Below are 14,445 nucleotides of genomic sequence, written 5' to 3' on the forward strand. Positions count from 1 at the left end.
TCTAACGGGTACGCATTCATCTCTACGTTTTTTTGTATGCAAATTCTGGTTTCAACCTATCTTTCCCATATGGGTTAATTTACTCAAAAACTTAAACCTCTTGGGGCGCCTGGGTGGCTCAGTCAGTTAAGCAACCGACTTTGGCTCAGGTCATGATCTCGCCGTTCTGGGAGTTCAAGCCCTACATTGGGCTGTGCTCAGAGCCTGGAGCCTGCTTCGTTCGGATTCTAAATTCTCTCTCTGCCCTTCCCCTACTCATGCTCTCTCCCAAAAATAAACATTAAAAAAAAGTAAAAAAAACCTTAAAACTCCAGAATTCTCATAGTGAAGGAGGTGAAAACCAAATGGATGTGGGTATTGCCCCGACCAGTGAGAAACAGAACTCAAATGTCTTCTAATAATCATTTAAGAATTCCAATATGCTTTTGCAGCTGGGAGAGAAACTTGAATGTTTCTGTGGCTCCCTCTACCCCCATACCTGCCTGCAAACGCACTCAGTTACAGAATACGCACTGCCACAGAAGGGCTGCAGCTGTCAACAACGCTGGTCTGGACCACTCCACTCCTCAAGGGTATCATTCCAGCAAGTCTTCACATTTGTAGCCTCGTCCTGGTCAAAATCTCAGCAGACCCCTAGGATTTGTGGCAGGCAGGATTATCAAGTCGTGAACTTCAAATACCAGAGCTCAAGTATCATGGCCCTTGAGCGCCAGGCTTTTGACTTCTCTTCCTGGAATCTCTTCCCGGATTCCTAGGCAATCTTCCCTTCACCCTAGTTTGTTCTTTTCCTCCCACTAAGAAGCAAAACTGTTTGAAGGGCATCATTTCAGGCAGCCAGGAACCTCCCCGTTCCTACTGGCCTAAAATAAGCATGCAGAGCCCATCAGTGAGCCTGAGGCTTGGAGGAGCAAAGTGAAAAGTAAAATCCCCTACACACTTGGTTCTACTCAAACTATAAGCTTTTATTGAATTTTACATATCATTCATCTGGGACATGATGACTATGCAGCTGGCATCTTCTCGTTCGTGAAATGATACAGCACACATAAAGTCTCTTGCCCCGTGCCGGGCCCACGTGTGCCGAGCAGAGAGCTGTCACGGAGTGAAACTCGAATGTGAGTCTGCCTGGGCACTGGCAGTGGCTTCCTCATCTCTGAGCTGTCACACTCGCTGGAGTTACACGGGTCAAGGCTGACAGCTTGGAATTTAAGTTTCTAATTTTACACTTCTGATTTTATTAAGTTACAGACTGTTTCATAGTCTACTTTAACATCAGAAGGTTGCCCACCGACTTTACTCATGTTGAGTATGAGATTTGTTATTCACCATGCTACACTTCCAACCAAACACAGAAAGAGCAGGCTTCGCATCACAGCTTAGGAAGAACTGGAGAAGTGTTCTATTTCCCTACCCTGTGCAGTTTTCCCCATAACCTGTTCTATGAGAACAAGGGTTTCCCCTCTCAGATGCAAACGTGGAGGGAGAGCACTGGCTCCGAGCTGGAGGCTAGGGCTTAATTCTCTCTACTCCTCTGCGTACTCCTGACGCCTTCCTTCCTGAGTGGGGAAACCCTGGCACTGAACAGTTAAAAGGCTCACCCAAACCTGTGCTTCGAGACAGAGTCATAAACAATACAACAAAATAAACGTGAGCTACCGATGGGGCTCAGCTAACGCTTATTGCCTATTCTGCTAATGTCAAAGCCTTCTGTGCTTTGGGAAGTTTCCGAATACGTGTTCCTGCACAGGAACTGTGACAGAGCTCCCTTGCCAGAAGATCGTGAGCCCAGGTCAACAAAGGTGGGTAAGAAACAAATTCTTTAGCTGTAAGAGTAAGACAGAGCAGAGTTTGTGAAGTAAATTCAATAATGTGAACCTCACCCACAGGCAGGTGAGTGGGGAAATGAGACAGTTAATAAGAGAAGCCCTCAGGAGGCAGGGATTTGATCAAGGGCACAGCTCATAAAAGTAACGATTGGGAATTTTCCTATAGCAAGTTTAGGAAACATGCCAATAGCAAGAAATGAGATGGCTCCAGTGCCAGAATTTTGACCTGTTGTCACTGAACCAGTGTCCTCAAGAGAAAATGTCCTTGTTGTTGTTGTTTTTTTCCTGGGATCCTGGGTGCTGGGGAAAAGACTGCCCAACACACACAGGCAGGGAGCTAGGAATCCAACTTGGAGAATTCAGAGAGGCCTTGACGTTGTAAACCAGTGTGGGGAGAATTAGGACATGTTTGAAATTCGGACCCCAGGATCTCTCACACTGCACTCAAAATACAGGCCTGCTTCAAAAGGCCCAGCTACACCTGTTGTGACGTGGGTTACAGAGGAGTCCTTCGGAAGTGGTGGCAGGGTGAGGTGACGCAGGTGGGGCTAGAGGCAAGATGTCCCCGTTTTCGGTGTTTGCCGCAGCGTGAAAGACGTGCCTCCGTACCGGGCAGGGCGGCCAGCTCACTGAAGAGGCACCACTATCAGCTCACACTCAATCCAGAGAGGGTTTGGGGAAGGTCATGCACTTTGGCCCAGCGGGCATCTGGTGTGGGGACGAGATGCACGTGACAGTGGGGGAGGAAGAAGATACCCCTCTAGAACCTGCCATGTTGAGTCTCAGATGGATGAGGGTATTTTTTTTTTAGAGCCAGATCATCCCCAAAACCAGCTTGGGGATGGGGATAATGAGCAGATTCTAAGAATTCATGTATCAATGTCCTTCCAAATAAAAAATGATTCTTTATTATTACATTTTTAAAATCACAGAACCCCAGGGTGAATATTATTACACACACACACACACACACACACACACACGCACCATCATTAATTTCTGGAGTCATTTCCCATACCCCCTCTCAAAAATCTGGCTGAGCTATGCCTCAGGGAAATTTTCCAGTTTCCAACTCCACACACCAATTTGGGATAAATAGAAACACTGAAGTCTTTTGGTTTTACCCATAGTTCCAAAGTGCTATTATAGGTAGAGTATTTGTTGGAGGAGATAATTTTTGCTGGGTTAGAATACAGTGAAGAATAAAAGAAGTTGCGTGTAGAGCTCTGGGTGTGGTTAAAATGTGAATCTGCATGCCTCCTGACCTGCAGGCTTTATTCTTTTCCCCTTTCATGGTTTTGTTTTGTCTCTTCCTATAGGGACTGCAATAAAAATAGGTCTTCTATTTGGAATCACACTGAAGAGGAGGTGGTTCAGATGAGCAGTCTTGTTACATATTAAGTTATTGGGTCTACAATTGAGAAATCTGAACTCTGGGGTTACAAATCAAAATAAATATTATTTCAAGGTAAATAAACAAATTACTTGGCTGGCTCATGAAATGCTTAATGTTTTTTCCTAAAATCATAACCGCAACACGGACTTTTATTTTAGGCTGCATCCCAAGACAAAAATCAGGTAACCTACATCTTCAAAAGGACGCAGAGCATGCCTTCCGGTTTCTCCCCTCAGTGCTGAGAAATGGCTCCAGAGCCTGGAAGTCGTCAGGCACGTGGCTTGGGTTACGTGGTGTTCAGGTAAACACTGCCACACGCCCAACCTTGATGAACACTGACTACTTCTCTAAGTACGATGGTACCTGGGGGGGAGGCCCTCGCTCAGAGAAAGGATGCAGAAGGGAAAAGTTAGGACAAGCTGGGAGCTGAGGACAACTCCGCTAAGAGACTCAGGTGACACAATGGAACGGGAATACTGAAGCCAGCAACCTTCTGAAAATATCACCACCACCATCAAAACCCATAAGCTTTTTTTTTCTAGTCAGGAAATCAAGGCTGAGGGGAACATTCGCATATACTGCTCACTAATACATTCTTCTTAACAGAAGTGAAGCTATTTTAAGAACATGAAAAGGTTTTCAAGACATCTGTTTTCAGGGACAGAGCACAGTAACAAATACTTTTCAGAGCTGGTTCATTCTAAAGTCTATCCCAGGAACAAGGGCAGCCAAGTTTCATGAGGTACTAAGACATGTTCCGGCAAAAATATTTTCACTTTCCTAAAGTTATGTGCTATTTTCAAGTCCAAATATATTATAAATATCTGATCCTTTTCTGTTGGCAAAAAAGGAAACACTTTTTTTTTTAAACTCTGAAGTTGGTAATATTTGTGTAGAATGAAGGTAGAATTTTACTCATTTTTTTATAACTCAGAACACAGATGAAATCAAAACGTCTGCAACTGTCCCTAAATTCACATCTTTAAAAGGTCCTTTCCTCCATTTACATGAATTCATCTGAATCATTGCCGTCCTGTAGGAAAGAGAAAAGGTACACTGTGAAAGCCTTCAAAATAAATAACTCCGTTTAAAAAATGTACACAATTAGTCTTAAGTAATAAGCTTCCTCATGCGTAACTGCAGCGGTCAGAAAGTAAAAAGTAAAATCACTAAATTCACTCACGAATTCTCTATCTGAAAGTAGGAGTTGTTTAAAAGAGCTGGCTTCTCTAAGTTGTTAATAACATAGTGACAAGTGACCAGTGGTTTCCAAAGTATGAAGTAAGGCTCCTTCAGCAAATACACCAAGATAGGAATCCAAACAGATCTTGCCTCAAACCTTCTGCCCATGATCCTGCCAGTATGCAAACCCTTCTTTGGTCTACATTCCATTATTTTGAGCCTCAAGGTTATCACAAGATGTTTTTTCTTTTCTTTTTTTTTTTTCTAAATAGGAAAAGTGATTGGGAAGCCACAGGCTAGACACCAAGTTAGTTAGCCTGCCAAGTTATTGATTACAAACCCGACATGATGGTATGTAGTATAAAGGCGCTGATTTTATTGTGTGGCTTATACACGAGTCCTGAAGGCCAAGTACAAAAGAGTGCCAGACTCCATTTTGAGCTACCGCATGCCCTGAACACTGCTCCAGGTGCCAATGTTTACTAATAGTGTAAGTTTGGGACATTCGCTTGAAAATGTCTCAACCTGAACATATCAATTGTTGCAGCTTCTCTTTCCCATTGCTTGATACCCGAGCTGTTAGAGAAGAGGAGAGGGCTCAGGCTTACAGGTGTATATGTTTTTCACCTTCTTAATAGCTCTTATGAAAGATGGGTAAGGAAACAGGAGATATAGGCAGGAAACAATGGTCTGAAGTTTGGTTTGATCTCCGGTTTCATTCAGTAGTTTCCTCTGTGCTTTTCTTCAATTAGCACAATGCACCCAGGCCACAGTAAAAATGTCTTAGATAACTGTACCCAGAGAAAACTCCTGTTGGTACTCTATGCCAGAACCAGAACTGTGACTGCTCTAGAGTCTGACGCTGACATCACAGCATTACAGATGTTCAGAGAGTCACCATCTGTCTCGAAGGTCAGCATTAGATCTGGAACACTGAGGAGGAAAAATGCTCTAAGATAATCTGGGCTGGTGACAATGAAAGTGTGTCACTCTCTATAAAAGCCGGGAGTCAGATCCGCAGAGTTCCGGCGTGTGTGCAGATCTGTATCTGGGGATTACAGTAACTTTTAAATATATGTCTGAGACCAAGACTTTATTTGGACAATTTTTACATTTAAGATTCCCTTTAACAGTCAATATGTTTTTCCTTCTTTTTTTTTTTTTTTTTAAAGTTTATCTATTTTGAGAGAGAGCAAGTATGTGGCAAGTGTGAGTGGGGGAGAGGCAGAGAGAGAATCCCAAGCAGGCCCCATGCTGCCAGCTGCCAGCACAGAGCCCAACTCGGGGCTCGATCTCACAAATCGTGAGATAATGACCTAAGCTAAAATCAAGAGTCAGATACTTAACCAACGAGCCACCCAGGCGCCCCAATATGTTTTTCAATGTAGCAAAACAGGTATCCTGTCATCCACCTATAAAGTGATAAGGAAATAAAACTGAATTGAAAGTTAACTGTTTATTGGCACCAAATTTAGAAAGGCTAGGTAGAAGTTACAGATTGAAAAGAATTATTCTAAATAGAACAAAAGCTCAAAATTAAAACCAACTTCAGAGTGGAAGACTAATATTTTTCCTGATAAATTTATATGAGCTTAATTAAAAATCAAGTCCTTTGAGCGCCTGGCTGGCTCAGTCGGCTGAGCGTCTGACTCTTGATTTCAGCTCAGGTCATGATCCCAGAGTCGTGAGATCAAACTCAGCAATGGGCTCTGCACTGAGCATGGTTCTTGCTTAAGATTCTCTCTTCCTCTCTCCCTTTCCCTTTGCCCTCTCCCCAGCTCGTGCTCTCTCTCTCAAAAAAAGAAAAAAAAAAAAAAATCAAGTCCTATCTTATATAAACACTAGGCTTTAACTGAAAATCAACTGAGTGTGCAGCCAAATTAGATCATAAAAGGTCTGTAATCCCCTCAACAGCAGAAAGTTACAAGGAGAATTAAAACCTATTCTTTTGAAGTCGGGGGGAAAGCTGTAAGAGTCCTTCCACTACAAGAGAGAATAAAAATACCCAGTGCAAAAACTTCCTTGGAAATGTGAATCTGATTGAAACCTGGAACTCAGGGACAGAGGAATAAGCAACAGAGGGAAGGGGAAAGGTAGAAGAGTTCGTGATCCTTTGTTCTACAAATCTGACTTGCTAATCCTGGAACTTTTAACATCTGTCACTAATCAGATCACGTGTATGTGTGTGTATGGATATATGTATGTATATTTGTCTGTGTGTATTAATTCCAGAACGCTCAAACTTTAAAAATCAACAATGATGGAAATGAATATGCCTAATGTCGTACATAACATTATATAGGTGCCAGATTTCTGCTGGCGTAGTCTCTAAATAACAGAACATTTTGATAAACAACAATAAGCACAAAACAAAGACATTAGATTTAGGGTATGTTAAAGACTTGTTTGACTATTAAGCTGTTTTAAGAGTTCCAAGAAATCCAAGAGTAGTTTCCAGAAGCAATTAAATACATCTCATCGTCATTAATCCTGATACTGTGTGGGGAAAGAGCAACTAAGGACTCTATCAGTAAGAAATAACAATGACTGGGGTGCCTGGGTGGCTCAGTTGGTTAAGTGTCCAACTCTTGATTTTGGCTCAGGTCCTGATCTCATGATTCTGAAATAGAGCCCCACATCGGGCTCCATGCTGGTGCATGAAGCCTGCTTAAGATTCTCTCTCCCTCTTCCTCCTTCCCTCCCCCGCTCATGCAGTATCTCTCTCTCTCAAAAAATAATAAAAAATAAAAAATAACAATGACCATTTATATTCATAGACTAAGGAAGAACTTTCATATATATGTCCTTGTTTAAATTTTAGTGCAGACCCATGAAGTAACAGGTCTCTTCCACTGCTGATGAAATCTCCCTCAGAGAGGTTACATCACTTCATTAGGCTTATCCAATTAGTAAATGACAGTTTAAGGCTCTAAACTTCAAATTCAAGGCTGTATTTAATTACATAATACTACCCTGGAATGTTTCAGGATAAAGTACAAGGCTACATCTCTGACTCACAAAGAAGCCTCATAAATTTTGTTCTTCACAGAGACATGAATAAGAATATTGTTCTTACTCATTTTTAGAAGGACATCCAGATATGAACAAGGTGTAAAGTCCTACTAACAATTCCAATTTATGAACTAAATATGGGGTTTGACTAGATGACCTTTAAGGGATCTTACATTCTATTAATTCTTTCTAAGCATCTGAAGCAATACTGCTTAACAGTATTTTCTGTGATGATGGAAATGTTCTATTTCTGCACCATCCAATATGGTAACCACTAGCCATATGTGGCTAGTATGACTGAGGAACTGAGTTTTTAAATTAAATTAAGTTTTCATTAAATTTAAATAGCCACACGTAATTAGTGCCTAGTATCCTACACAACACAGATCTAAAGCATATATAGTTGATCCTTGAAAAACATGGTTTTGAACCACACAGGTCCACTTTTACAGATCTTTTTCAATAAATATAGTACAGCACTGTAAATGTATAAACTTTTTATGATTTTATATTCTTGTCTCTAGCTTCCTTTATTGTATGAATACAGTACATAATATGTATAACATAAGATATGTGTTAATTGGGGCGCCTGGGTGGCTCAGTCAGTTAAGCATCCAACTCTTGATTTCGGCTCAGGTCATGAACTCTTGGTGTGTGAGCTCAAGCCCCGCATCGGGCTCTGCACTGACAGTGTGGAGCCTGCTTGGGATATTCTCTCTCTCTCTGCCCCTCCCTTGCTCACTCATGCTCCCTCTTTCTCTCTCTCAAAAATAAATAAAAAAAAAAAAAAAAAAAAAAAAGGGGGCATGTGTTAAATTGACTGTTTATGTTACGGGTAAAGCTTGTGGTCAATAGTAGGCTACCAGTAGTTAAGTTCTGGGAGAGTCAAAAGTTATATGCAGATTTTCAACTGCGTAAGGGGTTGGGGTACCTAACCCCATATTGTTCAAGGGTCAACTATATTTGTAAACTACACTATAAAATATGCAATATAGCAAATATATCCACCCAGTTTCAATCTTCTGCAGACTGTTAAGTGATAGCTAAATTGTGCTATCGCCAGTCACTTGAAAATAAATTCGGGGAAGATAGTACTCATGGACAAGAAGTCTCTGACATGGTTCTAAGAAAATAATTAGGTGCTAATGCTAAGAAGATTCTTTCAGTACTGTAATATGGATCATCATTGCTTTTTATCTTAGGAAGTACTATCAGACCACACTTCACAACAACGTACAACAATCTCTTTCCATGAGGTGACCTACTTTAAAAACACATGAGCGAGTCCACAGGGGAGGAGGGGCGATGCCTCATAGAATCCACTTGAGTGTACGATGGTTACCAAATCATGTCAAGCCATCAGCAACACATGAGTCGGTATTGGCTAGTAACTCAATTATTAAAAACTCTTAATTATTTTAAGGCACAACATTAGAGCAAATAACTTGAACATACCTGATTTGAAGACATATTCTCAACTTTCATTAGCGACGAATAGCTCCTAGAAGAAGAAACACACATTTGCAATCAGGTTATCGAGCCAACAAGTATTTCCTGAACATCTACCATGCATCCAGCACTGTTGAGGGTCTTTTTGGAAGAAAATATAATCACTGCCCTCAAGGAGAGTGCAACAGAAAAGAGGCAGAGATCTCTGAACAGTAAATAAGATGTGCCCAGTGCTTTATAGTTTACAAAGTGCTTCCTCAGACTCATGTCATCTCCACACTGACTGGGAGGTAGGTGGCATTATTCAGATGAGGAAATCCATCTACAGCCAAGAGCAGATCAGATTCCTAGTCAGGGCATACTGCCCAGGTCGCAGATGCTACAGGAATTCAAGCGGAAATGCATCAGCGTGGGCAGGGCTGCTGGGGCCCTCTCCTCAGATGAGGCAGAACCCAAAGGGAGCCTAATAAATATGTGGGATCAGTGAGGGAGGCAGACGCAGAGAACGGTAGGGGCAAAGACAAAGAGTTGGTGTTTATAATGACATTTCAAACCAATTCAAGTGGAGTCTGAAGGCCAAGTAGGGAATTAGGCTGAATGTGTAGGGCCCAATTATGTTGTCCTAATTGAGTGAGTTAACACAATGTGAACAGCAAGAAGCCACAATATAAGATGGGAGTAGAGAAGAGACATAAGAGATTCAACAAGCATTTAGTAAATATCCGTGATGTATAAAGCCCTATGCTAAGCCTGGGTGGAGGATAAGACAGGAAGAAAACAGAAAATGATGAATAAGCCAAAGCCTTGCTCCCAAAGAGCTTACCAGGAAGGGAGATAAGGCCTATTCAAGCCATAGCTATACAAAAAGTTCAATTAAAAATACACAAAGAGACAAAGGAAAGTGATACCACATAATACCAGTGTTTTAAAAAGGGTAATCTGTAGTAGACAGAAAAGAGGGAGAAGGGAAATAAAGGCAAGGAGATTAGTTAATAATAACAGTATTTACCATTTACCAAGTATTCTTTATTTGCTAGAATCTGCGTTATATGCTTCAAAAATTACTACTAACCCCAACCACCTTATAAGGCAATTGATAGTACTATGCCTACTGAATACCCTATGATTTCACTCCTGTGGAATTTAAGAAACAAAACAAATGAACATACGGAAAGGGGGTAAAAAAAAGAGAGAAGGAAACAAACCACGAGAGATGATTAAATATGGAGAACAAACTGAGGGTTGCTGGAGGGAGGTGGGTGAGGGATGGGCTAAATGGGTGATGGGTACTAAAGACGGCACTTGTGATGAACACTGGGTATTGTGTTTAAGGGATGAATCACTAAATTCTACTCCTGAAACCAAAATTACACTACATGTTAACTGGAATTTAAAAATTTGAAATGAAAAAAAAAAAAAAATGAACATACAGGAGGCAGAGTCAGGGAAGTTAAGGAAGCTGTCCAAAGTCTCCCAGCTAACCAACTAATGGAGAAGCGGGCTTTTGCACCCACATCAGACTCCTGAGCTCACACTCTTGCCATCATGCTCCAGGCTGCTGCAACGTCCCCACCTGAGGACACGAGTCCATGCTGTTAGCAGCTGTCCTGGTAAGAAAGGATAAAGCTCAAAGAATCAAGGATGACATCAAGGTTTCTAGCTTGGGCAATTTGAAGAAAGTAACGCCACAGCTGAGATATATCCAAGTAGATGTGTACTGTAGAAACTGAAAACTGAGAACTCGAGAGAAGAAATGTCACAGTTAGAGACAACCATCTGGGAGATAACTGGAGACAGATCAGGTGAAGGATGTCAGACAAAGTGGTGTCTGAAAGAAATAAATAGGTAAGATCCATACACTACATGAAAGGCATGCTGAGAAAAGAGTGGGCAGGGCAGGAAATCTCAATCATGGCTGCACTGTTAAACCACCTGTGGAGGTTAAAATGACGATGAGTACTCACAAGCCAGGTTCCAGTACCAATGGGTCTGAGGGCCCCTCCTCCGAGCTCCATCCCACCCATCCAATGGCCTATCTGACACTTTTTTGGGTACCTCAAAGGTATTTTCAGATTCATATGTCCCTGTGCAACCCATGGTCACCCCACTACCAAAAAGTTTGGTTCTTTTCCAGGACTCCCTGGCTCAAAGAATTGTATCACTATCCATTCCATTTCATAGACCAGAAACCCAGGAGCCATTCTTTTTCTCTGCCCCCACACCCTCAATCTGAACTATCTTCAGATCTTGTGATTTTATCTACAAAGTTACTTCTCCCTGGTCCACTTCTCTCCACCTCCACATCACCACCCTATTTCAAGCTACCAACATCTGTCGTGTGGACGACTGCACAAGCTTGCTAGCTGGCCCCGACACACCTACCTGGTTCCCTTCCCAATCTTGCTAGCTGGCCTCGCCACACCTACCTGGTTCCCTTCCCAATCTGGTCAGCAAAGCAAGATTTCCAAAACATAAACCTTTATCATACTTGGGTTCAAATTTCAACCTTCTAGGCTCCCAATTTTGAAAAATCTCTATCTCAGGTAGTCATAGTCCCTATCTTTTTCTTTTCTGATTTGTTACTCACTTACCCTCTATTAACTACATTTCTCCATTATTTATTTCTTCTGGCTTCAACATCCACATGGTGGAACCTGGTCTTGATGTTAATAGTGTTTGTCACACTACCACAAAGGCCAAATAAGTGAACACAAGACTGAAATGGAGTAGGTAAGCTTTTACTTGGATGTGACAACAAGTTCAGCTATGGAGATGAAACCACACTACTGGACACACTGAAGACAGCCATGGATACTCTTCCCCAGTATATGCCAATAAATGATGGTGTCTACTGGGAGACTCCCAGGTAACCTGCTTAAAGGTTTTCTCCAAATGCCTGCTCACTAAAACCAAAGGTAGACTGAGTAGAAGCTGTTCTCCTTCTCTCACTCTCCAAGCCAAAGTCACTTCTAAGACTCCAACTACTTTGAAAACCTGTGTGGAGTCTCTCCTGTTATTTTCTCTTACTCTATGTATGGCTTATAAGGTAGCAGTCATGGAAAGAAAATAACATGTGAGGATTCCTCCCTACACCTAACTCTATGCAAAGAATCTCTAAACCAGAACCCCATTAGATCCTAGCCTGACAGGGCATGTGTGAGCTACAAAAACTGTCTAAGGAGCTAACGAATAAGGTGGTGAGAATTAACACACAAAGTCTAAGGAAGGGGAATTTTTACAAAATGGTTAACAGAGGGTGTTAATATACTACCCTCCCAACAACTCAAATATTTCTAAAACCTACATGAGAAGATGGTCTTTATGGAGACTTATGTACATTACCAGATCATTACAATTTCTGCACACTGAGGACAAGGAGTAAAGGGCTCCATCTACAAGAAAAAGATGGAGTTGTCTCCAGGGGCTACTGTTGTGCCTCTGAAAAGGAAGTCAGTGCCTTCTGTGTGGTAGGCTTTGCCTTGTTCACTGCTGAGCTGAAGGCTGATGGATAAGATCCTACCTAGAGCTCAAAGAACTTGGGACAATGCAATGGCAATTTGATCCACTTTTTTCCATTGCCATTCTTGTTCAAAAAGCTGAGAGGGTAAAGGAGACCAGAGTCTGAATAATGGTTTCAGAATTGGAAGGAAGCTGGAGATCTGTGGATGTGAGGCTGTTGAGTGTTTCTTCACTGAAACCATCTGGAAGCACTGGGGATAGCTTCCAAGATAAGAATAGCTTCCTGGCTTCTCTGTAGAATCCCCTGCAGATTCAAAACTCAATTTCTTAAGCAATCAGAGCAACTAAAGTGGACATTCCCTACCAGATGTTCCAAATAAAAGAACCAACTGCTGGTGAAACTTAATAAAATTTTTGCTGTCAGAAAGCCAAGAGAAAGACTTTGGAATGAGAGGCTTCTGTAGGCACAGCATTTGACCTCTCAGGTGGAAGAGTCAAAGACCAAAATTAAAGTGACGTATGAAGCCCTACGGATGTGAGAAAAGATTCTAAAACAGCTCAGAAGCGCGGAGCTTGCTGCTGGGATCTCGCCAAAGCTGCGGAACACGGCACCCAGACGGCAGCGGTGAGCCTGCCAAGCCAACACGTGCTAGGTCACTGCGTCGGTCCCCAGCCCCGCAGCTCTGCCCCGCCTCCTGCTACCTTCCGGCAGCTTGTGAAAGCAAGTCAGTTTTGTGGCATCGGTTTCACAGAAATGAACACCAAAAAAGTGGGGTCTTTTGGTTTCCTGAGATCCGTGAAAGTGTATTAAAAAGAAAGCGGTAGGGACGAAGTAGAAAAACACAGAATAGAAAAGTGATTTTTCCATTTATTCCACTTACGTTTTCCTTTTGATATATATGTTACCAGAGTGATAAGAGGATAAAAATTTGTGTCTGAGAAAACAAATGGAAAAAATACAAGTGACTAGGGACAACTTAGAAAATAGGATTGATTAGGAGCACCTGGGTGGCTCAGTTGGTTAAGTGTCAAACTCTTGATTTTGGCTCAGGTCATGATCCCATGGTTGGTGGGATCAAGCCCCACATCTGGCTCTGTGGGGATTCTCTCTCTTTCCCTCTCTCTCTGCCCCTCCCCTGCTCACACGTGTGCTCTCTCTCAAATAAATAAATCAACATTTTTGAAAAAAGAAAGAAAATGGGACTAAATTTGCTCTTGAAGCAAAAATTTCATTCAATAACAATGAGAATTTTCCCTCTCAGCTAATTTAAATGTTTTGTGTTGTTGAAACAATAAAAGAAAATTTGAGATATGAACATTGTGTTTTAATTTAAACTAGTAAAATCAAACATACAAAATTCCCTAAATTTTACAAGTACACAGCTTAATTTGAAACAAAAATGTAATGTATTTTAAGATAAATTGCCATTAGTTACTTGATTTATAGTAAAATTTTACTTTAATACTGAATAGACTGAACGAGGCAGAAAAGTGTGGTAATAGTGTGTACGAACTTGAGAATCAGATTAATTATGTGACTTTGGGTGAGTTACTTACATGCTTTTTAGGTTCAGTTTGCTCTTCTAGAAAACACCAATAACAATATTTGACTTACATGGCTATTGCTAGGATTAAATGAGATCACGCAGCTAAACCCAGTACAGTGTTTGGAAGATGACAAGTGTCCCAAAATGTTAGCTATTCTTAAGTTTTTAAAGTTTTTAAAAAAACTATTATTATTTTTTATTTTAGAGAGAATGTATGTGTGCAAGCAGGGCAGAGAGAGAGAGAGAGATGGAGAGGGGGAGAGGGAGAGAGGGAGAGACAGGGAGAAAGAGGGAGAGGGAGAGAGAGAGAGGGAGGGGGGAGAGAGAAAGGGAGGGAGGGAGAGAGGATCTTAAGCAGGCTCCATGCTTAGCATGGAGCCAGACACAGGGCTTGATCCCACCACCCTGGAATCATGATCAGAGATGAAACCAAGAACTGGGCGCTCAAGTGACTGAGCCACCCAGGTGCCCCTCTTATTAAGTTTTCAAGTACATTAAGTGATATTATTATGCCTAACATATTAGGTTTCTAAACAAAATTGTTAGGTTTGTAAAGGGCACAAGAAGGCATGTT

General features: G+C 41.6%; 1 protein-coding gene across 2 annotated transcripts in view; it reads right to left on the reverse strand.

Moving 5' to 3' along the window:
* Nucleotides 1–958: 958 nt before the first annotated feature.
* Nucleotides 959–14,445, reverse strand: part of CCDC25 (coiled-coil domain containing 25) — a 40,557-nt gene continuing 27,070 nt past the window's right edge. Inside the window, exons 7-8 of one of the 2 annotated variants that reach the window (XM_042934935.1) lie at nt 8,872–8,917; nt 959–4,255 (exon numbers count right to left, since the gene is read on the reverse strand). In XM_042934935.1, coding sequence (XP_042790869.1) covers nt 4,226–4,255; nt 8,872–8,917 — 76 coding nt within the window. In that variant the 3' untranslated portion in view covers nt 959–4,225. The remainder of the gene's footprint in view (nt 4,256–8,871; nt 8,918–14,445) is intronic. The other variant, XM_042934934.1, reaches the window with a different exon arrangement.

The sequence above is a fragment of the Panthera leo genome, chromosome B1 (genome assembly GCF_018350215.1).
Source record: "Panthera leo isolate Ple1 chromosome B1, P.leo_Ple1_pat1.1, whole genome shotgun sequence".
NCBI classification, from domain to species: domain Eukaryota; kingdom Metazoa; phylum Chordata; class Mammalia; order Carnivora; family Felidae; genus Panthera; species Panthera leo.